This window comes from Crocuta crocuta, unplaced genomic scaffold (assembly GCF_008692635.1).
Source record: "Crocuta crocuta isolate KB4526 unplaced genomic scaffold, BGI_CrCroc_1.0 scaffold465, whole genome shotgun sequence".
NCBI classification, from domain to species: Eukaryota; Metazoa; Chordata; class Mammalia; order Carnivora; family Hyaenidae; genus Crocuta; species Crocuta crocuta.
In genome coordinates this window covers 539,745-562,810 of record NW_027528912.1, presented here as the reverse complement: position 1 = coordinate 562,810, position 23,066 = coordinate 539,745, and the positions used below count along the sequence as shown (strand labels likewise).

At 38.1% G+C, this 23,066-nt stretch overlaps 1 protein-coding gene across 1 annotated transcript in view; it reads left to right on the top strand.

Annotated features, from left to right (window-relative positions):
• The window catches only part of PXDNL (peroxidasin like), a 430,252-nt gene that overhangs the window by 214,841 nt on the left and 192,345 nt on the right, over positions 1 to 23,066 (top strand). The window contains exon 3 of the mRNA XM_077757094.1: positions 3,403 to 3,474. Within this exon, the coding sequence (XP_077613220.1) occupies positions 3,403 to 3,474 (72 nt within the window). The remainder of the gene's footprint in view (positions 1 to 3,402; positions 3,475 to 23,066) is intronic.

Below are 23,066 nucleotides of genomic sequence, written 5' to 3'. Positions count from 1 at the left end.
TCACGCTGTGTGTGTGTGGCTCTCTCTCCTAGAAATAAATAAAAATATTAAAAAAAAAAAGAATCTCTTATTTGGTAGCTATGTGAATAACTCAGGAATCATGGTTTATGGTTTTTGAAAGTTTTAGTCTATTTACTTCAGAGAGCGTGGAAATGAAGTGTTAAGGGTAATCCTGCCATGTTAAGGGTAGAAGAACCACATTTCTGGAGAGCGTCCAAATGAAAAGTAAACATAATTATAAAACATAAGCAGATTAACATTATTGCCACTTACCAAAAAAAAAAAAAAAAAACAAAACCTTATTTTATTTGTAACTAAATGTAGGTATAATGATTTACTTTCAGAGTAATTCTTGGCATTACCTTGAATGGAGATTTTGTTTGACACAGGAGAAAGCTCTGTTTTGCTTCTCCACACTTTGATGAATACATAACTGTGCAAAAAAGCTTTTATCTTTCCAATAGCTACTAATTGCTTTTTAACAAAATATTTCCGCCCACACAGTGCATGTTTGTATATCAAGTGTGATGTGGGAAACAAAGGCAAAAGAAAGTATTAAATTTCCTTCCTACTTACAGCCCATTGACACATCCTTGAAACAGGCAGAGTGACCTTGCCCTGGGAGCTGTCCCTAACCTCCTCCCAACTTGAAGGTATATTGTCATTCACTTGCCACGACCCCAGGGCAGCTCTTTCTGCCCACAGGTCCTACCCCTGTGCTTCAATAAGACCACCTTTCTGCACCAAACATGGCTCAAGAATTCTTTCTTGGCCATCAGCTCTGAACACCATTTCCACATCAAAATGTACAAGTACGTGTGTGGGAGACTGTTTCAACGATGAAAGATGCAGTAAATAGAACAGGCCCGTCAGTCTATCGCTGGCTTTTCTCCCCCCAGAGTCTTGTGCGTCAGGATCGCAGATGTCCTGCTTTCATGAAATTTTATTTCCTCAATAAAAGTGTAATGTTTTTCTTGGGAGCTTTGTTTTCTTCTCTTTTTCCCACCCCAGCATAATAGGCAATAATTAGGGTACAGAATATAACCACACATTTTCTAAGGCTTGTATTGATTTTTTGTGAAAGGATGTTAGATATTGTTTTATGTCCTGAATGTCAGTAGAATCACTCATAAATTTTGAATATATCTCCTTTATGAAAAAAAATAATATATATGACCGTGTCTATAATCATTTAACCAGAACATTGTTAGGAAAGTGTTCCATCCATTAAAATGATAAAGATATTTTGATGGAAAACATAATGCTTTTAATAAACCTTAACATGTACTGATGTTTGGAAAACACATTCAACTGTGAACCACTTTAATGGATTTGTTTCTTGTCAGCAATAAAAACATTTCTAAGAAAACCTAAGAGTTAAATTGCTTGATCTCATACTTTACATTATTAACATTCAAATTGAATTGAAAATTTAAAGAAATAAAAACAACTTCAGTGCAATTTTAGAAATTGAACGCTTTTTATTTTTACCCAGATTTAGATAACTACATAGGAATATGCAGAAACATAGGCTTTAAGCACATTTAATATAATGAAGAAAGATGAATTATGATAAGTAGTATTTTACCTTCTTCAGTTGTGGTATTGAAAGAGAACAAGGCACTAATGACTAAAGGCATCCTTTGTATTAAATGGATCAACTCTTTCCTATGCACCATCCTTGGGAAAATAAAGGAACCAAACAGTTTGTGTGGTTCAGATGAGCTTGAGACTCTATACATACACATACAAACCTATCACATAGAAGATGTGCAGACTACACACATATATAACACAGGTATATACACACATGTGTGCATGCATGTACATGTACACATATTCAAATATGCATCTATGTGCACACACATATATATAAACATATGTATATAAATATATCTCTATATGCATTTGTGCATACATACATATATATTCTTCTAATTTACATTGGTGCATGTATTTAATAGAATGTGGGGACAGAACAGTAATTCTTCAAGTAAAAACAGATGTACAATGGTAGTTTGGGGATTCTAAAGGAAGTATAGTGATGAATTTTGAACATTAGATTAAGAATATACAGAGAGTAACAGATTTTCTCAGGAAAATATCTGTGACTGGTATTAACTAGATATTAACTATCTGTGTTGCTTTTACTCAGCTTAAAAATTTCTTGAACATATGGTGGACTATAAAGTTGATTGGATCATTGACTGTAGCTAAGAATTATCCATAAAAATGGACGTTATCTCTGTATGGCATCAGCTCTAATGTGTACTGTAGATGAATGATTCTGCCTCCCTGGTGGCCAGAGCACCAGGCACAAATGGCAAGGAGTGGCTTTGGTACCATAGGTGGGGTGTTGGATAGCGGCTTCAAATGCTGTTTGGGAAACTGTGTGGCTGAACCTTTTTAGTCGTGCGTCATTTGTTGAGTAGGTTAGATGCAGTCAAGTTTGGGTCTCTGGGTGTCTCTGTGTGTATGATGACTAAAATAATCACCTGCTCCATTGGCCAAAATGGTCTTCCTAATAAGTCATACCAAAAAAAGCATAAAACAAATATTTTTTATAATAAACTCAAAGCGAATCCTTTGACATTTTACTCTGACAGTAGATATTAGAAGCTTTAATGCTATAGCATTAGATATTCAGAAAAATGTGTGCCAATCCAATTAGTAGACAGTCCCTGTGCGTGTTAGACATGCCATAATGATTTAAATTTGAAAAAAAATTTCACATGTATTTAACAGTGAAAACAAGCTGCAATGTTTATTTGCTAGAGCGCTTTTTCTAAAGTGTCCAAAGTTGCTGAGAGGTGATTTTCTGTAACTTGTTTTACCGTTCAAATCCAATTTACTTTTGCCACCTGTTATTTTTCTCCCTGGATTTTTTAGCAGTCATTTTTGGACCATTTGATAGTACTATAATAAGAACCTCACTCCTATGGTGTAATTGACTCCCAGTTTGATGGTTCAACAAATACACATTGAGAGTCCACTCTATGCCAAGAGCTGTGATATTTATTTTTCCAAGGAAAATGCGTAAGCCTGAATGCATATAACTCTAACTCTCCATCTGTTTATTTGTCATTGTGACTATGTCGATAATTTTCCTTTTAAATGGTAGGCTTCAGGAAAACAAGGATTTTATTCCAGGGTTTATAGTCCTCTCTAAAAGAGAGGGTACTTTAGGGTAATTTAATACATAGAAATTACTTCAGAATTACTTTTATGACAAACTAATGTTTTAACCTAGGCTTTTTTTTTTAATAGAAAATTACACATTTGTAAAGTTAACGAACATGTCAGTAAGTGTTTTTCTACTATGTAAAGCACTATTTCTAGTAGAACTATTATAATATTTGCAGAATCTGTTTCTCATTGGGATCTTTGTTTTTGTTTTTTCAGTCTCCTGAACAACAACCACATCAGACAGATTTCCAGAAATGCTTTTGAAGGGCTTGAAAATTTACTTTATCTGTAAGTTGCAAGAAACATCACCAATAACTTATGGTGTTGATATAAGTTTTGCTTTTTGTTTGCTTTAACCAAAGTAATCCTTCATCTTCTCGAAAATCACTGTCAACCTTTACACAAAACACATTTGAACATTTCTAAGTGAAGTCAGTTGTTGCTTTCAACAGATTATTCATCTGAACACAGTTGAGTATCTGTGCACATTTTTATCCCCTCCCATTCCTGTCACAAAAATTCTAAATTGGAGAGAAATAAAAACAAAACAGTTTGTCCAACTTTTACATTCAAATCTAATTAATCAGTAATTATAAAAATTGCAGAGATCCAAGAGAAGCTTTTTATATCAACAGCTCAGCCATCCAAGACCTTCTGAAGCCAGTGAACACATGACAATTAGGAACTTTAATGAACCTGGATGAGAACCAATTTTTGGAAAAATTAGCTCACAAATATGACCATTGACAATTGTGGTGCTCTTTTGTTTATCACAAGGAAAGGAGAATAAAGCTATTTTATTTTATTTATTTATTTTTTAATGTTTTTTAATTTATTTATGAGAGAGAGATAACGTGAGCAGGGGAGGGCCAGAGAGAGAGGGAGACACAGAATCAGAGGCAGGCTCCAGGCTCTGAGCTGTCAGCACAGAGCCCGATGCGGGGCTCAAACCCACAAACCGTGAGATCATGACCTGAGCCGAAGTCAGACGCATAACCAACTGAGCCACCCAGGCGCCCCAGAATAAAGCTATTTTAAATGAGTTGCTGTTTTGCCTCAGAAACCATGCTGGTAAGTTGAAAGTTGGGAGATCCTGACCAATATGCTTACCTGGAAGGCTGAAGGAAGAATCTAGAAGGACATTTATTTAAGCAAGGAGTGCTGCCACTTTCTTTTTGAAGAACCTTAAAGACGTGATGAACATTTTTACACAAATACGTCCATTTGTGGATTCATTAAGCACTTTGTGTAAAAAGTTAATTACGCTCTAGAAGAGAATATGTTATCCTACCTCTTTAGCTTCCATTTCATTTCAACAATGATCACAGAAACTTCCTGAAGCACTAGATTCCATATTACATCTCAGCTCTGGAGTCTTACAGCCTTTCGTGTTCAGCCGAGATACCCCAGCTTAACAGGCAAGGCTTTGAAAGGCCTTTTTTTTTTTCAGTTAATTTTTTTTATTTTGAGAGAGAGTGAGCAACCACACAGCAGCAGGGCAGGAGAAGAGAGGGAGAGAGAGAGAATCTCAAGCTGGCTCCACAGTGTCAGCACAGAGTATGATGCACGGCTCGAACGCGTGAACTGTGAGATCGTGGCCTGAGCTAAAGTCAAGAGTTGGATGCTTAACTGACTGAACTGACTGGGCGCTGAGGCACCTCAGTTATATATATATTTTTTTATCACTCAGTCCTAAATTGCTGGTTCCTTCTTAAAATCAGTCTATTCTATTTGCTGTCCTAATTGCTGATGACCAATGTAACATGCCTAGCATGTCAGTTTTGATCTCTATTTGGGAAACTTTACTAAGGCCCCATAAGCTTCTAGACTGGTGGTACAAGTGACCAGTCCTTCTAAGTGAGGGATTTTCACCCCCGTGTTTCATTCCAGTCCTGTGGTTCTGTACTTCTTTACTCACTGGCATGTAAAGAGTAGTACCCAACAGTAAAACAAGCAAATTAATAAAAAGCATTAAACAAAAACTTTATAACACTGTAAATAATGGTCTAGAAGAAACTTCGTCACTAGTGTAATACTCAGCGAACGAATTCAGTAAAATGACAGTTAATTGTGGATAGGAAGAAATTAATTGTGGATAAAATGAACCTTCAATCATAAAATGGCTTGGATTAATTACATGTCCAAGTGCAACTATCTGCTCTGTATGAGGAACCATGTTACAACACTTCCAATCAATTATCTAGCCAGTTCAGATACTACTCATTAAAACATTTTTTTTAATGTATATTACTTTTTGACAGAGGTAGAGTAAGAGAGAGAGAGAAAGGGGAGGGGCAGAGAGACAGTGAAACAGAGAATCCCAAGCAGGCTCCATGCTGTCAGCATAAAACCTGATGCAGGGCTCTCACTCACAAACTCTGGGATCATGACCTGAGCCCGAAACCAAAAGTCAGATGCTTAATGGACTGAGCCACCCAGGAGCCCCAGATATTACTCATTAAATGAAAGATACAAATCTTCTGCAAGGTGTGTGTTTAGGAAAAGAGATAATTTATAAAAGTTTCATTATGCAATAAGTGTGGCATAAGCCACACTCATGTGGCTAATGACAAATCTTTCTATGTTGTCAATAACATTGCCAAGTAAGGATTACCTCTCAGTTCAGAGAAGTTCATAGGAATTGAATAGGGCTCCAGGATCTATTTGATGTAGACCATATCTGTCTGGATAAGAAGAAAATGGAATTGTGAGGTTTAGAAGAAAATGTCGGGTTTGAGGCAATTGAAGATGGCCTAACTTTGTCACTTCGTGTCAATAATACTGTATGATTAAGCTGGTCATCTGCTGTCATTCTGTGAGCTGATCCAATGAATTCTGGGAGCATATATGAGCTTTTTGGAGAGAGGATTCACAGATCCTCTGAAAAATGGGGGTGTTCCCCATTTTGTGGAGTTTGGTGGTCTGTGGAGATGTTGGGAGAGACATTGGGGAGGGTGATAGGGTGCGAGTGTATAAAAATGAAAAGGCATGAGTAATACCTATATGTGTGTTTGGGGGATAAAGACACACATACTTAGGAGAAAATAGGTTTTGTAATATGGGTACATATAAGATGGTGTCAGAGCACAGGAAGACCAATTCTGCTTCCCAGTGTGATGGGGGGCAAGTTAGACTTCAAATAAGGGGGTGCTTAGGTCTTATGGAATCATTGACCAATGCTAAGAACTCTCTGTCAACACTGACATTATGACATCAGCTCCAGAAGTATAGTTTCGTTGTCTTGCCCACTTTTGCCAGAATACTTAATCACAGTGTTGAAGGAAATGATAAAAAAAAAAAAAAAAAGAGTGCAAAAAGCACTCCCAAGGACAATGCTGACTTTAAGATGGTATGTGTTGGTTGGAGCAGTGGGTGCAGGAGGAAGGATGGAACGAGCTAACTGTGAGATGAGGGGTCAGACCTGAAAGTCCTCTGACAGGAATCTAGACTGTGTTGTATTGTTGATGAGGAGGCCTGGGAAGACGTTTAGGGGAAGGGCACGATTGGCTCTGTGGTTTGAGAGAGGCCAGTCTGGGAGAACGGGCAGGCTTGCTTGACGCAGAGACTCAATGGTAGGAAGGTGTGCCAAGGTCTCCTGAACTGCCATGCAAGGTTCAACCTGGACGTGGGTCTGCAGTGGGGCCGCAGAGCTGGAGTGGGATTTTTGTTGTAGATTTGCTTTGATGACTTTATGACAGATGAGATGGAACCTCTGTTCTTCCCCTAGAAGATCCACATTCTTGTGCCACTAATACTCTGGTCCTCCTACACTGCCCTGGGAGCCTTCCCTGGCCACTGTCCTACTTATACTTTCCTTACACATTCCCACTTCTCCACACATCTAGTTCTTACTTTCTACTCCATTCCCTGAATCTCTAGATCAATCATTTATAGGATTTACTGTATATTTTGACATTTCATTATACTTCATATTTATTTCTACTTCTCTCCGTGTGTGTGTGTGTGTGTGTGTGTGTGTGTGTGAGCTTTGAAATCTCCATGGCCACATAGCTGAGAATCAGGGTTTTGCTTGTATTTCTATCCAGTTCATAAAAAGTTTGATATTTGCTCGATATTTGACTAATACTTTTAGTTATGCTAAGTTCATTATTTCCTGAAAAGGGAGATAACATCATTAAATGTGTTAGCTTTTTCAGCAACATGTATCAATCAGTTATTTATATTGTACCTTTTCCCAAGGACTCCAAGTGTGTATGTTACATAAAGTGCATGTATATTTGGGAGACTAATTTTTATAATAGACCCGATATACCACAGAATTGCAGTTTTACCCTGCTGAACACAAAGGAGAAAACTATTTTCTCTAAAACAAAAGCATCTCTGAGTTCTTCTGAAATTCTAATGTGTTTTGGTCCAAAATGTATCATTGATTCCCCTGGGCAAAAACAAATTGAATATCTCAGGACAAATTTTGTTTTCAGATTCACAAGAAAAAGTATGATTGTTTGATACTTTGGAAACTGGTTCATTTAAGGTTAGCTGAATTTTGGACCTAAGATACATTGAAAAATTGAGAGCAAAATGTTCCTTTTATTTGGTTTAGCAGCCCAGCAACTGTTACGAGCAGCAACCCTGGTATTCATTATTCTTAACCAAGTTAGAATTCATCTAATGATAAACTCCAAAATAAAATTTTATTTTTTTTTGGAACATCTTGGCATGTGCAAAGTGATAATGATTTCATTACTGATGAACATCGAACAATTTAAAAAACTTATCTGTATAGTAAGAACTGTTGCCTATCCGCTCATACTTGAGATATATTGAGCATGATTTGGGAGTATTTATAGAGGAAATCTATTCCACGTTCAATCCATCATTTTGTTTCTGGGTTTGGTTCTCAGAGTTTCTCCTCTGAATTATAGCTTCTTTCTCCTTCTAGCCCAGTTCATGGTATCACTGTCCTCATGAACTATTGCTACTGACTCAACCCTCTGCACAGACTCAACTACTTAGATCTTTGACTGAATGTGTCATTTGAAATTGTATACCCAGCATTGGCCCTTTCCATCTCTCTCTAGTCTCTGCATTTATTTGGAGTCTACCCCATTCCCTTTGCAACAAGTAGAAAAAAAGATACTCTTGTGGAAATATTGGGCAATTTACAAGCAATGAGTTCTTGGGCAGGTATGTACTACTGAAGAATTTCACCTTTAATAGTGTGTACTTGAGAGCACAACTCTCATCATTTCTGACCACTCTGTGAATATACCCTGAGCATTTAATGACAGCCTCACAAAATGAATGAAATTTCTATGAAGCTTCTTTCTTGTTCATTGTATGTTAGCTTTGGCTACATACCAGAGTATTCAAGAACTTAGTAACTTAAAATAATAAGGAATTACTCTTTCTCATGATTGACGTATGGGTTGGTTGAGCAGATCTTCTGATCTAGGCTTGCCCAGCTGAGGCTCCAAGCTGTAGGATGGCTTTACTCACATATCTGGCAATTGCCCAGGGTCGGCTGGAATGCCTTTCTCTTCCATGTGGTCTCTCTTCCTCTAGCCAGCTAGACTGTGCTTGTTTATGACGATATTATTCCTGCTTCCAACAGAGACGAACTTTTCATGCCTTTCTTGTGTCATATTTGCTAATGTCCCATTTCCCAAGTCAAACCACATGGCCATACTATAATTGAAGGACTGGAAACATGGATTCCACCTCTTGATGCGCAAACCAGCACAATCACCTGGCAAAAGGGTGTGGCTCCAAGCATGGGGAGAAACCTGTGGACATTTCCGCAATCTATGACATTGACTTTGGGCTTCCAAGAGTGAGGCCCAAGTTGCGATCACAATCAAACATATCTTGGCGTAGTCACCAGGATAGACTTATGCAATGGTCACTGTGTTCACAAATGGAGAAGAGGTCATTTCCACTTGGGAGACATGGGGCTGGGAGCAGGTTAGACTTGATGGAAGGAACAATGCTTTAGCTTAATCTTGAAAGGAAGAGATGTGAGAAACGGCAATACACGGTCTGGTATGTTTGGGAAATGGCAACTATCTTTTAATGATTAGATTGCAGGGCCCGAATAGAGCATGATGAGAGATAAGGCTGGTGAGTTTGATGAAGACTAAATAATAGGGGAAGGGGAGGTTTATATGCCAAGCTCTCTGTTTCTCCCTACTTACCCTATTTACTTCTACTCACTCCATACCAGCCTCTGTTCCTACTACACTATTAGAAGTTCTCTGACAAAGGCCACTCATGTGGTTAAACGTATTGAAAATATTCCATTGTATAGTATGTTTAATTATGTCGGGTGGCTTCCTTTTGTTGACCACTCATCCTCTTGAAAACCTCTTTGGTATTAATGACACCTCTCATGTTCCTGGTCTTCCCTTCACTGTTCTGTTTGGTGTGTCTCAGCTTCCTTCACCTAGAGTTCTGTCCCAGGCTCTGTTCTTTATCATACTATGGTGGAACACATCTGCTTCCAAGGTTATCAGTTGTTATCCAGATTTGGCTCACAAATCTTTATTTTGAGCATAAATTGTTTTATATTTTCAAATCTACACACACACACTTGCTTTCTCAACATTTCCACTGACATGCCCCATAGAAGTTTCAGACTTAACATGATTTAAACTTGACTAAATTATCTTTTGCCCTTCAAATTTGCTACTTATTTTCCCTCCAAATATGCGTCTTATTTTGGGAAATGATGACAGACTTATACAGTCATGTGAACTAAATATGCATGCATCATACTGGCCTTCTCCCAGTTCCTCTCCCATTATATCTAATTGTCAAGTTCTGTTGGTTCTGTTTTAACACTGCTCATATCTTTCCTCCTACCTATGCCCACTATGCTGACTTACATTTAATCCTTGTTACCCAACACTTGACTGTGAGAAAACCCCATTTCTTTGTCCAAGTTTTTCCTCTTCTGTGTCTCTGAAAGACAATCAGTTTCAATCACTCAGTTCTTCTAAAGGTCCTTCAGTGGCTCCCCATTGCTGTTTGAATGAAGTAAAATAGAATTAACACCATATACAATCTTTCATCTTCAGCTTCCTCAAACCCAGTGCTCTGAAGTTCCTGATGTGTCATATTTGATGGCTTCCTGAGTAGATGCCTTCAGGTCATCTCTGCGTTACTGGATTATTCTGGTGTTGTGTCTTCCTGTGGTTCCTTCCTGTTCCCTGACTCTGATACCGACATCACATCACGGATCTATTATTTATTATCATCTAGTATGTGTACAAATAGTATACAATATCACTAGTCTGTGCAACAAACAAGCCTTTGTGCTTTTATGACTGTAAAAATGGACACAGAATAAATTACTTTATCAGGGACACAGATGTGGGGATACAATGCCTTATGAAGAATAAAAGGGGAACAAGGTGTCTGTAGTAGTGGTAGGGAGGAGTAACACAAGTTTCCTACCCTGTGTAGCAGAGAGTGCCCTGATTTACTGAGTGGAGTGGTCTGGTCCACTTAGCAAATATCCACTTAGACGCATAGCTGCCTTTCTGCCTTGGGTCAGTGAAAGTCCATGTTTCTGAGGCCATGCATAACCTCCAGCCTTGCCGTCATGGCCACTTTGTTCATTGGGCAATGGCAGGAAGGAATGGCTGTGGAAAGAGGCTGGCTAGCATCCACAGAATGGGGCATTGTATCCAATTGATTATTAAAATCCTTCTCTGCTGAGGTCATCCTTTGCTAGACATTCACACAGCACACAAATATTTTTATGTGTTTTGCCATGCAGAAAGATATATTCACTCATCTCTTCCTGTTTCTTTGTTACCAAATTTCCAATCATGTTCCTTCCAAACCTCTGGCCATCCACTCAAATTATCTGCCATAGCCCATGACTTGGTATGTATTAGCACATCTGACTGTCTTTTCTTCCAAGCAAAGTCAACAACCAGTGGATGGCTTGAAGTTATTTCCACTGGGAAGATTTACCTTCACCACTGTCTTCAGCGATGTCCCAGAAAGGGGCTAGAGTGTGGCAGCTCAGCACTTTTGGGTGGTGTCTGCATACTGTGCAGTACTAGGTCCAAGTTTTCTCTTTCTCTGTCAGCTGATCTTCAGAAACTCTCCAGGAGGCCATAGCTACAGGCTGGGAGAGAGGAGGTGTTTTATAGCAAGAAGAGGAACCATGGGCATTTAGGCCACTTCTTTATGTCCTTTGTTTTTGGCTTTAGGTCCTTCTTGGGCTTGATCATGTGTGTGTCACCTCCATTTGAGGATGGAGTGTTGCCATGCATACCCAACTTTAGGGCTTGGTGGGCCAGATGACACCCAGTTCATGATGGACAACTCAGATCACATGGTAGTTTGGTGGCCTATGGATAAGCATTTGGTCTTTTAAGGCTCAGTAGTAGGCCAAGAGCTGTTCCTCAAAAGGGAGAGCTGATATATTTTTTAAAATTTTAAATGTTTATTTATTCTTGACAGAGAGTAAGAGAGTATGTGAGCAGAGGAGGGTCAGAGAGAGAGGGAGGCACAGAATCTGAACTAGGCTCCAGGCTCTGAGCTGTCAGAACAAAGCCCAACACGGCTTGAACTCACAAACCATGAGATTATGACCTGAGCCAAAGTTGCATGCTTAACTGATTGCGCCACCCAGGTGCCCATTATTTTTTTTTTCAATTTTAGTTATATATGTATTTTTCTCTTCTAAAGTTTTATTTGGATCTTTTTTGTATTTTCTATTTCTTGTCTGAAACTTTTTTCCAGCTTATTTTTAATATGTACTGATATATTTTTACGAGTCCTAAAATATGTATCACAGAGTTCTGACAGCACTATTGTCTTTCTGTTGGCATCTGTGTTAGTTTGCTAAGGCTGCTGTGACAGAACCACAGACTGGTGACTTAAACAGGAGGAATTTCTCTTCTCGGAGTTCTGAAGGCCAGAAGTCCAAGACCAAGGGGTTGGTAGGTTTGCTTTCTTTTAAGGTTCCCTCTCCTTGGTACGTACATGGCTGTCTTCTCTCTGTCTTCCAGGGGTCTTCCCTCCATGCATGTGTATATATGTCCTAATCTCTTCTTACAAGGATGCCAGTCAAGTTGGATTAGGACCCATCCTAATGACATCAATTTTACCTTAATTGCCTCTTCATAAAGGCCTTATCATCAAATATAGTCACATTCTAAGGTATTGAAGTTTAAGATTTCAACTTATGAATCAGGAGTGGTGAGTGGAGCATGATTTAGTCCATACCAGCATTTATTTATATGTTTTTTCATTCAGTTTGATATCTTCCTGGTTCTTATTATGGTGAGTAGTGTTTGGTTAAACCCTGGACCTTTTTGGNAAGTTGGATTAGGACCCATCCTAATGACATCAATTTTACCTTAATTGCCTCTTCATAAAGGCCTTATCATCAAATATAGTCACATTCTAAGGTATTGAAGTTTAAGATTTCAACTTATGAATCAGGAGTGGTGAGTGGAGCATGATTTAGTCCATACCAGCATTTATTTATATGTTTTTTCATTCAGTTTGATAGCTTCCTGGTTCTTATTATGGTGAGTAGTGTTTGGTTAAACCATGGACCTTTTTGAGTCTTACACTATGAGACAGCTAAATCTGCTTTAGCTGACTTCTGCCCTGTTGGGGAAGGAACATGCCTTTTCATTGCCCAGTGGAGGTAGAAGTTCAGGGTCCCCAGCTGGCCTCCACGGATACCCATGGGGTAGTGGGACTCCTCATTACTTCTAGGCAGAGCTGGGAGTTCTGGTTTTCCACTCCCCCTCCACTGAGATGTTCCTCACTGGGGGGAGTATAAAAGCTTCATTATTGGGTCCCACATGGCCTGCACTGGCACCAGGTAGAGGGGGTGGCTTCATGACTGCTTCATCATGGTAAAACTCCTGACTGTCCACTAGATACAGTGGCCTGATGCCACCACAATGGGGAGCAAAAGGGGCAGCTCTTTACTGCTGGTTTGGGGTAGAGGTGTAGGCTTCTTAGGTGGTCAACACTGTCAATGTGGGGTGGGTGTCATTATTATCACTGTTTGGGGATGAATGTCCTAGCTCCCCTGACAATACTGCTCTAGAGATGTTGGGCCTCATTTGAGCCTCACATGGGTGGAGGTCTAGCTCCTCACTTGGCTTTGACTGCCATGGGTAGGGATGGGGATGGGATTTTCTGTAGTGTTTGGCTGGAGTAGAGTGGTTCTGTCCCAAGTTTTTTGTCTTGTTAGACTTCCCCATTCCCCCATTATTATGAGTTTTTATTGTCTGCAGTCACTGGCATTTCCTGGTTGTTGGCTGCTCAACTTCACATCTGGAATGACCGAGCAAAACAAAAACCCAGGAACTGACTACTATGTTGTTCCTTGGGTCTTGAGATTCTTAGCAAATTTGCCTTTTTTTTAATGGTTGTGTTGTTTGTAACGTCCAGGTATTTAAATTGTGCTTAGCAAGAAGACTATGAAAAAGAATTTCTACTTCCCCTTCTGAGAGACAGGAATCTTGATAAATCCTTTGAGTGTCTTTTTCAGTATATATATATTTTTTCTTTTCCTTTTATTTATTTTTAATTTTATTAATGTTTATTTATTTTTGAGAGAGAGAGCACAAGCAGGGAGGGGCAGAGAAAGAGAAAGACACAGAATCCGAAGCAGGCTCCAGGCTCTGAGCTGTCAGCACAGAGCCTGATGCCGAGCTTGAACTCACGAACTGTGAGATCATGACCCAATCTGGTGTTGAACGTGTAACCAACTGAAACACCCAGACGTGCCTATTTTCTTTTCCTTTTAAAATGTAACCCATGTGTCCCCACAAGTCCCCTCTCTGGCCCAAACTGTCTGTCAACCTGCCCCTTGTCACTGGGAGCCCAGGGTGCTAGGCTTCAGTTTCAGGTCACCCCAGCATGTGCTCTTCCCTCCCTGCATACCTATGCCCTCAGGCCTCCCTGACTTCTGGGTCTGTGTATTCAGGTGAAGCCCCAGTCCAGCAGGCCATCTTCCTGGAGCTGAGGTGGCTCATTCTGTACTCAAGGTGTTGGGGATATTGTCTGCAGCCACTCTTCCTGGTTGTTGGCTATTCAGCTTCACATCTGGCATCACTGAGGAAAACAAAAGCCCAGAAACTGACTAGTATGTTATTCGTTGTTCATTTGCTCAAAGCCCTGCGGGTCTCTGCTGGGAAGAGGCTCAGGGCATCTGCAGGAGCCCCCTGCCCCAGCTGCCTCGCATCAGCGGACTCCCTGGCCCTGTCCAGAATCGAAGCCATGGACTTCCATGACACCTGGCTTCGGCTGGAACAAGGAACAAGTTTGGGAGTAGGGTGGGCCTTGCTGTTGCTATGAGTCCTACAAGAATTCCCCACGGGGGACCCAGTTGTCCCTCACGTCCCAACCTAGGGACCCATCCCAGGGTACCTCATTGCTGAGACCGGGTGGCCTGTGCAAGAGCACTTTCTCCCGCCTTCTTCTCCTGCAGGCATCAGGCCCTCAGGGTCAGTTGGATAGGACATAGCCTTGCCCACCAGGATATCTTAGAACAGCTTTTCTCTTCACTGTGCCCTTGATGTGGAAGTTTGAATGCTGGTTACCATTAGAGCCCATATGTGGGAGTAGGGGCTAGTATGTTTTTTTCTTTTCTTTACTATTTTTTTTTTTTTTAGCAAAAAGAAAGGGGTGCCTGGATGGCTCAGTTGGTTAAGTGTCTGACTCTTGATCTTGGCACAGGTCACCATCTTGGTTCGTGAGTTCAGCCCCACATTGGGCTCTGTGCTGATGGTGAAGAGCCTGCTTGGAATTCTCTCTCCCTTGCTCTCTGACCCTTCCCCACTCTTTCTGTCTGTCTGTCTGTCTGTCTGTCTGTCTCTCTTTCTTTCAAAATATAAACTTAAAAAATTAAAAAAAGAAGAAATAGCTAATAATCATAACTCTCCAATATATGATAAAATTCCTTTGTTTTTATTGTGGTAAAATATTTATAATATAAAATTTACCATTTTAATCACTTTTAAGTGTGCAATTCAGTGGCATTATGTATATATGCACAATGTTGTGCAACCGTAAGTACTTTCCTTTTCCATTTCCATCATCCCAAATAGGAACTTTGTACCCATTAAATAATGACTTCCCATTTTTCCCTCCCCCAGGCCCTGCAACTCTCTATTCTACTTATGTCTCTATAAACTGGCCAATTTAGATACCTCATATAAATGGAATAATTCAATATTTATACTTTTGTGTCTGGCTTCTCTCACTTAGTATGCTGTTTTCCAGCTCCATCCATGTTACTGTATATGTGTTATCTAAAAAAATATATTTTTAAATGTTTATTTTTTTGAGAGAGAGAAAGAGCATGAGAGTAGGGAAGGGAGGGGCAGAGAGAAAGAGAGAGAGAAAGAATCCCAAGCAGGCTCCCCACTGTCAGCAAGGAGCCCACTGCAGGGCTCGAACTCACAAGCTCTAAGATAAGCATCAAGTCAGATGCTTAACCAACTGAGATACCCAGATGCCCCTAAAAATATTTTTTAGAATCTGTGAAGATGGTTTCTGAGCTAACGATTGTATGTTTGTATCTTTGGCAATATTATAATACATATAATATTGTATTATAATACATATAATACAGTAAAACCTTGGTTTACAAGCATAATTCATTCTGGAATCATGCTTGTAATCCAAAACACTTGTATATCAAACTAAATTTCCCCATAAGAAATAATGGAAACTCAGATTTGTTCTACAACCTAAAAATACTCACCTAAAAAATGATTACAATACTGTAATATAATGCAAAATAATAAAGTACAAAATATAAAGAAAAATAGGGGCACCTGGGTGGCTCAGAGATTAGCGTCGACTTCAGCTCAGGTCATGATCTCATGGTTCTTGAGTTTGAGCCCCGCGTGGGGCTCTGTGCTGACAGCTCAGATCCTGGAACCTACTTTGGATTCTGTGTCTCCCTCTCTCTCTGCCCCTCCCTCACTCGTGCTCTGTCTCTCTCAAAAATAAATAAAAAACATTTAAAAAAAGAAAAACAAATTAACCTGCATTTACCTTTGAAAACCTTGGTGGTTGGTGTGAGGGACACAAGAGAGAGGGAAACTGTATAGGATGACTTTCACTATCACTAACAAGCCATTATATAAGCTCACATGCATGCTGACTATAGTACAGTAATAATAAGCTCTTGTCATATTACTGTACTTAATGTAACTGGCAGTAAGGCAGCAGAAGAAAGGGTCTGTATCTGCAGGCAGTTTGACCTAGAATGAAGCAAAGCATTCCTAAGATTACTCTTATATGGAAAAGCAAAGGACTGCCATAGGTGCTTTGACATGACAAAAATTACATTAGTGCCAATTTGTGGGCACCTTCCACTGTTCTGAAAAATCACTGATATCTGCCAAACACCACAGCCTGAGACTGAGCATCCGAGCATGGGAGATCACCCATATCACCCATAATCCTGCAGAAAGAAAGAGGCGGAGGGGGGGGAGGGGGGAACCATTAGCTCAGTTGTGATCATGTGATGTTCAGATTCATGTACTACTCGTATTTCAAGACATCACTCGTTTATCAAGTTAAACTTTATTCGAGGGGCGCCTGGGTGGCTCAGTTGGTTAAGCATCCGACTTTGGCTCAGGTCATGATCTCACAGCTCGTGGGTTTGAGCNATAAGCTCACATGCATGCTGACTATAGTACAGTAATAATAAGCTCTTGTCATATTACTGTACTTAATGTAACTGGCAGTAAGGCAGCAGAAGAAAGGGTCTGTATCTGCAGGCAGTTTGACCTAGAATGAAGCAAAGCATTCCTAAGATTACTCTTATATGGAAAAGCAAAGGACTGCCATAGGTGCTTTGACATGACAAAAATTACATTAGTGCCAATTTGTGGGCACCTTCCACTGTTCTGAAAAATCACTGATATCTGCCAAACACCACAGCCTGAGACTGAGCATCCGAGCATGGGAGATCACCCATATCACCCATAATCCTGCAGAAAGAAAGAGGCGGAGGGGGGGGAGGGGGGAACCATTAGCTCAGTTGTGATCATGTGATGTTCAGATTCATGTACTACTCGTATTTCAAGACATCACTCGTTTATCAAGTTAAACTTTATTCGAGGGGCGCCTGGGTGGCTCAGTTGGTTAAGCATCCGACTTTGGCTCAGGTCATGATCTCACAGCTCGTGGGTTTGAGCCCCACATCGGGCTCTGTGCTGACAGCCAGATCAGAGCCTGGAGCCAGTTTCAGATTCTGTCTCTCCCTGTCTCTCTGACCCTCCCCTGCTCTCTCTCAGAAATAAGTAAAAAATGTTTAAAAAATTTTAAAATAAATAAATAAATAAATAAATAAATAAAATATTTTTAAAAATTAAAAAAAAATTATTAGAAACATTTGCTCATCTTTTTGGACACTCATAGAACAAGTTACTTGCAACCCAAGCTTTTACTATACTTTATTTCCAAAATGAATATTGATAAAAAATTATGATTAAGCTCTTGGCTTAAATTGTTGTAGAACTGAGATAAATTTGTTATTTAAAGCCAGACTTGAATTTCAAATGCAAGTATCTCTGGAATACTTAATACATGTAAATAAATAGAACTTTTCTTTCAGTAATTTAAATTATCTGGCAATTTATTTTAAAAAAAGGATAAGAGATAAATGATGATATAATATTTAATTGCCATTTTTATATTCCTGTTTAGGATTTTTGGAAAAGCATAGATTACTACCTTTGAAATAGTGTAGAACACAATTTTAGGATATGAAGAAACTTTAGTTTTTCCTAATACAGTAGGAATAGACGTGGCTTCGGCAGAACTTTGCCCATTTAAAGACTTCTGCACGTGCATTGTTTGTTTCAGTTATAAAACAAACCTACTGCTTGACCCTTCTTAATTCTTGTTTGAATATTAGAATTACATTATGAGTAAAAGGTGATATTATAATGTGAGTACACACTGTTGTTAGTAGAAAAACATATTTACAAAGTGGGGAAAGTGACAGGAGGTGTTTCCTCATGGTGGTAAGTTTTAAAAATTAAAAGCTTCAGGTCTGTTGGGTTTTCATGTTGCTGAAGACATTGTGAAGAATGCAGAGACGTGGATGAAGAAATAGAAAGATAGGAAAAATAGAGGTTTTTCTTTTTCTTTATCTTTCTACTCTCTTTTTTTGTTGTTGTTAAAACATAATATCAGTTTAGATTTTCTTGGTCACAATAGACCAAAATAAGTAAACAATGAAACTGATCAGAGGGGCATAAAAATTGTAGAGGTACTGCTGGCATCAGGTCTGGCTTGATCTAGTGGCTCAAAGCATGGAAGAGGGTTTTGTTTCCTTGCATCTCTCAAGTGGGCTGTCTCTTAGGTCAAGTTCATCCTGGTAGACCCTGGCAGCTCATGTTTCCCTCTTGAATTAGCGAAATTTCTGTGCCAGATGCATCACACCACCTTATGCAGGGAAAAGGATGGGTCTATCCTATTGACTCATGAGTTAAATAGATGAAGCATTTTTGATGTATGAGGAGCTTAGCAATAGCTCCTCTTGTTTCACTAGCTCAGGTCCTTCCTGGAGCCAGTCACTGTGGCCAGAGGACAGGAATGAGTCACTTATATGCCCCTGATGCTGGGTATAAGCAACATAACTAAGACATAGGAAGTGATTCCATCAGCTACCCCTGAGGCTTTTCAGTGCTGCTGTTAGAAGGAGGCAGATGGATGCTGGGTGGCAAAACCATCCTCAAATACTTGTACCATTTTCTGTAAAGCATCTAAACACATTACTTATTAAGCAAGTAACTTTTTTAGTGAAACTGTCTCAAGTCAGGTTTTGAAGAAGTTTTATGATGATGTGTCTCTGATTTATTACTGAAGAAAAAGATGGCTTTATAAAATTAAATTAGTTTTCAGCTTTAATAGGGCAATCATTTTTATTTTGAACTTACATACCTACTTAAATAGAATAATCTTTTTAAAATGTTTTAAATAGCTTATTGGTTTGAAAAGTTATGATTAATGCATATGATAATAAAAACAATCTCAAAATATGTTCAGGAGTCCCAAAAGTTTAAAGTTAATGCTATTTATTTACTTTTTTAAGTTTATTTATTTTTTGAGAGAGTGAGAGAGAGAGAGCATGAGCAGGGAAGGGGCAGAGAGAAGGAATCTCAAGCAGGCTCTCCACTGTCATCAAGGAGTCCAAAGGGACCCTCAAACTCACGAACCATGAGATCATGACCTGAGCTAAAATCAAGAATTGGTTGCTTAACCACCTGAGCTACCCAGGTGCCACAGGCTAATACTGTTTTTGGATAGCATTGCCCATCTTGGACTAACCCCTCATCCTTCCTTAAAGGGCTAATAATTGATACTAAGTTGTGTTACTTTTTAAATTAAATGTAATTTTATTTGCCTTCATAGAGGCCCATACAGTTGTCATGTTTGCTTAAAAACATGTGTTAATCTCTGTGTCTGCATCATAAAATACTTGAAAGAACTAAAATGTGCATGTAATTTTATGTCATAAACATCCTAATGCTTTTTACTTTCTCTAAAAATTTTAATTTGAAAAGTTGTAAGCAATAGAAAAGTTTGAATTGACGTACCCTCCATCTAAAAACTAATTTAAAAATTCACTTTATATAGTTTTATGCATAATACATTTTTACTAAACCATATAAAATAAGTTAAATGCATTGTACACATCATCCATTAGTATGGAACATCTATTTACTTCAGTTACTATTGCCTGATAAATATTGTCAACAAATAGAAAATAGTTAAATAAATAGTAGATATTAATACAACTCTATATTAATAGCCATTTATGTGAAGGGTATAAATATAGCAATTAAATGAAAGACACTATTTGAATGGAGTTTGAAAAAAGACCCAATTATATGTGTCTATAAGACCCCCCTTTAAGTTTAAAATGCATTGAGATGAAAAATAAGGCCATGGAGAGAGTTATACCACACTAACACAAATCAGAAGGAAAGTATAGAAGCTGTATTAATTTCAGGTAAAGCAGACTTCAGAACAAGAAAAACTATAAATAGGGATAAAGAGCATCATTCCATAATTATAAAGGAGATTGGTTCTCTAAGAAGACGTAAAAATCCTTAATGTGGATGCATCTAACAGTAGAACATCATATTTTAAGCCAAAAACTGATAGAACTGAAATGAGAAATAGACTAATCTATCATAAGTTGGAGACATTAACACCTCTCTATAAGTGACAGATCCACCAGACAGAAAATCAGTAAGGTGATTGTGCTGACCGTCACCATCAATCAACTGAGGCTAATAGACATTTGTAGACTACACCATCCAACAGCAGAATAAACATTCTTCTCAAGTTCACATGGTGCATTTGTCAAGATAGACTAAATTTTAGGCCATAAGACACACCTCAACAAATTTAAAATGATAGATGTCATTCAGAATATGTTCTTAGACAATAATGAATTTAAACTAGGACTCAATAAGAGAAAGATAGTTGGACTATTCCATGGTATTTGAAGATTAAACAACAAATTTCTGAATAATTCATAGTTCAAATGTCCACCGACTGATGAATGGATGAAGATGTGGTAATGATATACAATAGAATATTACTCAGCCATCCAAAAGAGTGGAATCTTATCATTTGCAGTGACATGGATGGAGCTAGAGAATATTATGCTAAGTGAAATAAGTCAGTCAGACAAAGGCAAATACCATATTATATTACTCATGTGTGGAATTTAAGAAACAAAACAGATGAGCAAATAAAAAAAAGAGGCAAAGCAAGAAACCGACTCTTAACTATGGAGAGCAATGTGATGGTTACCAGAAGGGAGGTGGACAGAGCCTGGGTTAAACAGGTGATGGGCATTAAAGACTGCACTTGTTGTGATGAGCACCAGATGTTGTATGTGAGTGTAAATTGTACACTTGAAACTAATATAACATTATATGTTTACTAACTGGAATTTAAATAAAAACTTTTAAAAACATTTTTAAAAAATGAAAAAATAAGGTATAGTTCAAAAGTTTCAAGATGATTTAAAAATATTTTGAACTGAATGAAAATGAAAACACAAATTACCAAAATTTGTAGAATACAGTGAGAACAGTACTTAATGGAAATGTATAGCATTGAATGCGTATTTTAGAAAAGAAGAAAGATCTAATCAATAATCTAAGCTTCCACCTTAGGAAACTAAGGAAAGAAGAGTAATATAAACTTAAAGCAAGCAGAAGAAAAGAAGTAATAAAAAATAGAGCAGAAATCAATGAATCTAATACCCAAACCAGATGACATTATAAGAAGGGAAACTACCAACGAATATCTGTCATAAACATAAATGCAGAAGTCTTGAACAAAATGCTAGCTACTCAAATCCAACAATGTACACCCACACCACATGCGACTTGTCTCAGGTATACAAGACTAGCTCAACACTTGAAAATCAATAAGTATAATCCATCACATCAACAGGATAGAGAAGAAACATCCTATAATCATATTGATAGATGCAGAAAAAGCACTTGATCAAGCTTAACACCCATAATAAAAATTTAACACCCTTAAGAAAAACTCTGAGCAAGCCAGGAATAGAGGACCTTCCTCAACTTGATAAGGAACATATACAAAAAGTCCCTACAGCTAACAGATAATGGTGAAAACATAGATAAGATCCTGCTAAGCCTGGGAATAAGGCAAGGATGTTGCTGGTTCCTACTCCTATGTAACCATCACACTGGAAGTTCCAGCTAATGCAATTAAGACAAGAAAAGGAAATAAAAGGTATACAGATTTGGAAGGAAGAAATAAAATTGTATTTGTTCTCAGATGACATGATTATTTGTGTAGAAAACCCCAAAGAATCAACAGAAAAATCTCCTGGAACTAATAAGCAATTATAGCAAGGTTGCAAGATGCAAGGTTAATATACAAGTCAATTGCTTTCCTATTTACCAGCCAGTGGGAGACTATTCAAGCTAACTCCTTTGTTCTTTTGGAATGATCCCATTAAACTCTGAGTCCTTTTTTTATTGCTTCCTGTGAAGGATAGTACATTATATTACTTATGCTGCCGTAGACCTGGAAGCAGCCATTTCTTCAAATAGCTTGTTTTGTTCTGGTGGAAAATAGCATTTGGAAATAAGATCTGAATACCAAGTGTCTTTATTAGGACATTAACCGCAGGGTTTTTCAGGGAGCAGAAGAAGGTTTGTTTTTTTTTTCAATTGTGATTTTATATTTATATTCAGTTCAAATATAGTATTAACAAATTGGTGCAGCCACTATGGAAAACAGTATGGAGGAACCTCAAAAAATTTAAAAAAAATTGAAAACTGCATTCTCAGGTTGGGATTCATACCCAAAGGAATCGGGATCAGAATCTTGAAGGCTGATTTTTCTTAATTTATCACGTCAACATTTGTGTATCATTTTTCTTAGAGTGATAATCTTTATACATAATAATACTGGTACTTCAAAATCTTGGTGCTAATTGATTTTATCTTGTAATTAATATTCTTTTCAATTAAAATAGACCTATAGCTAAAAAATTAAACCCACTAAGTTTAAGATTCCTTTTCATTTCCATTTTTTTCCAATAGAAAATATTCTACATAGAATGTAAAGTTGGAGCAGTTTGGTAATACCTACTTGAAAAAAAAATAATTTCTCTGTGTTTTTCTGTTATCAGTTTTGTATACTATAAGTTCTGTTTTTCTGTTTTTACTTCATGTTAACTTTGAGTTTTATTTCTTGTTTAAACACATATTTAAACATGTTAATTATTAACATGGTTAAAAATTTAAGTTACATAACAAAATATATACAAGAAGACTTGTGTACAATCTTTTTTTCTTCACATACTGCCTCCCCACCCTAGTAGTTGGTTTCTGGTTTTCTATATCCAT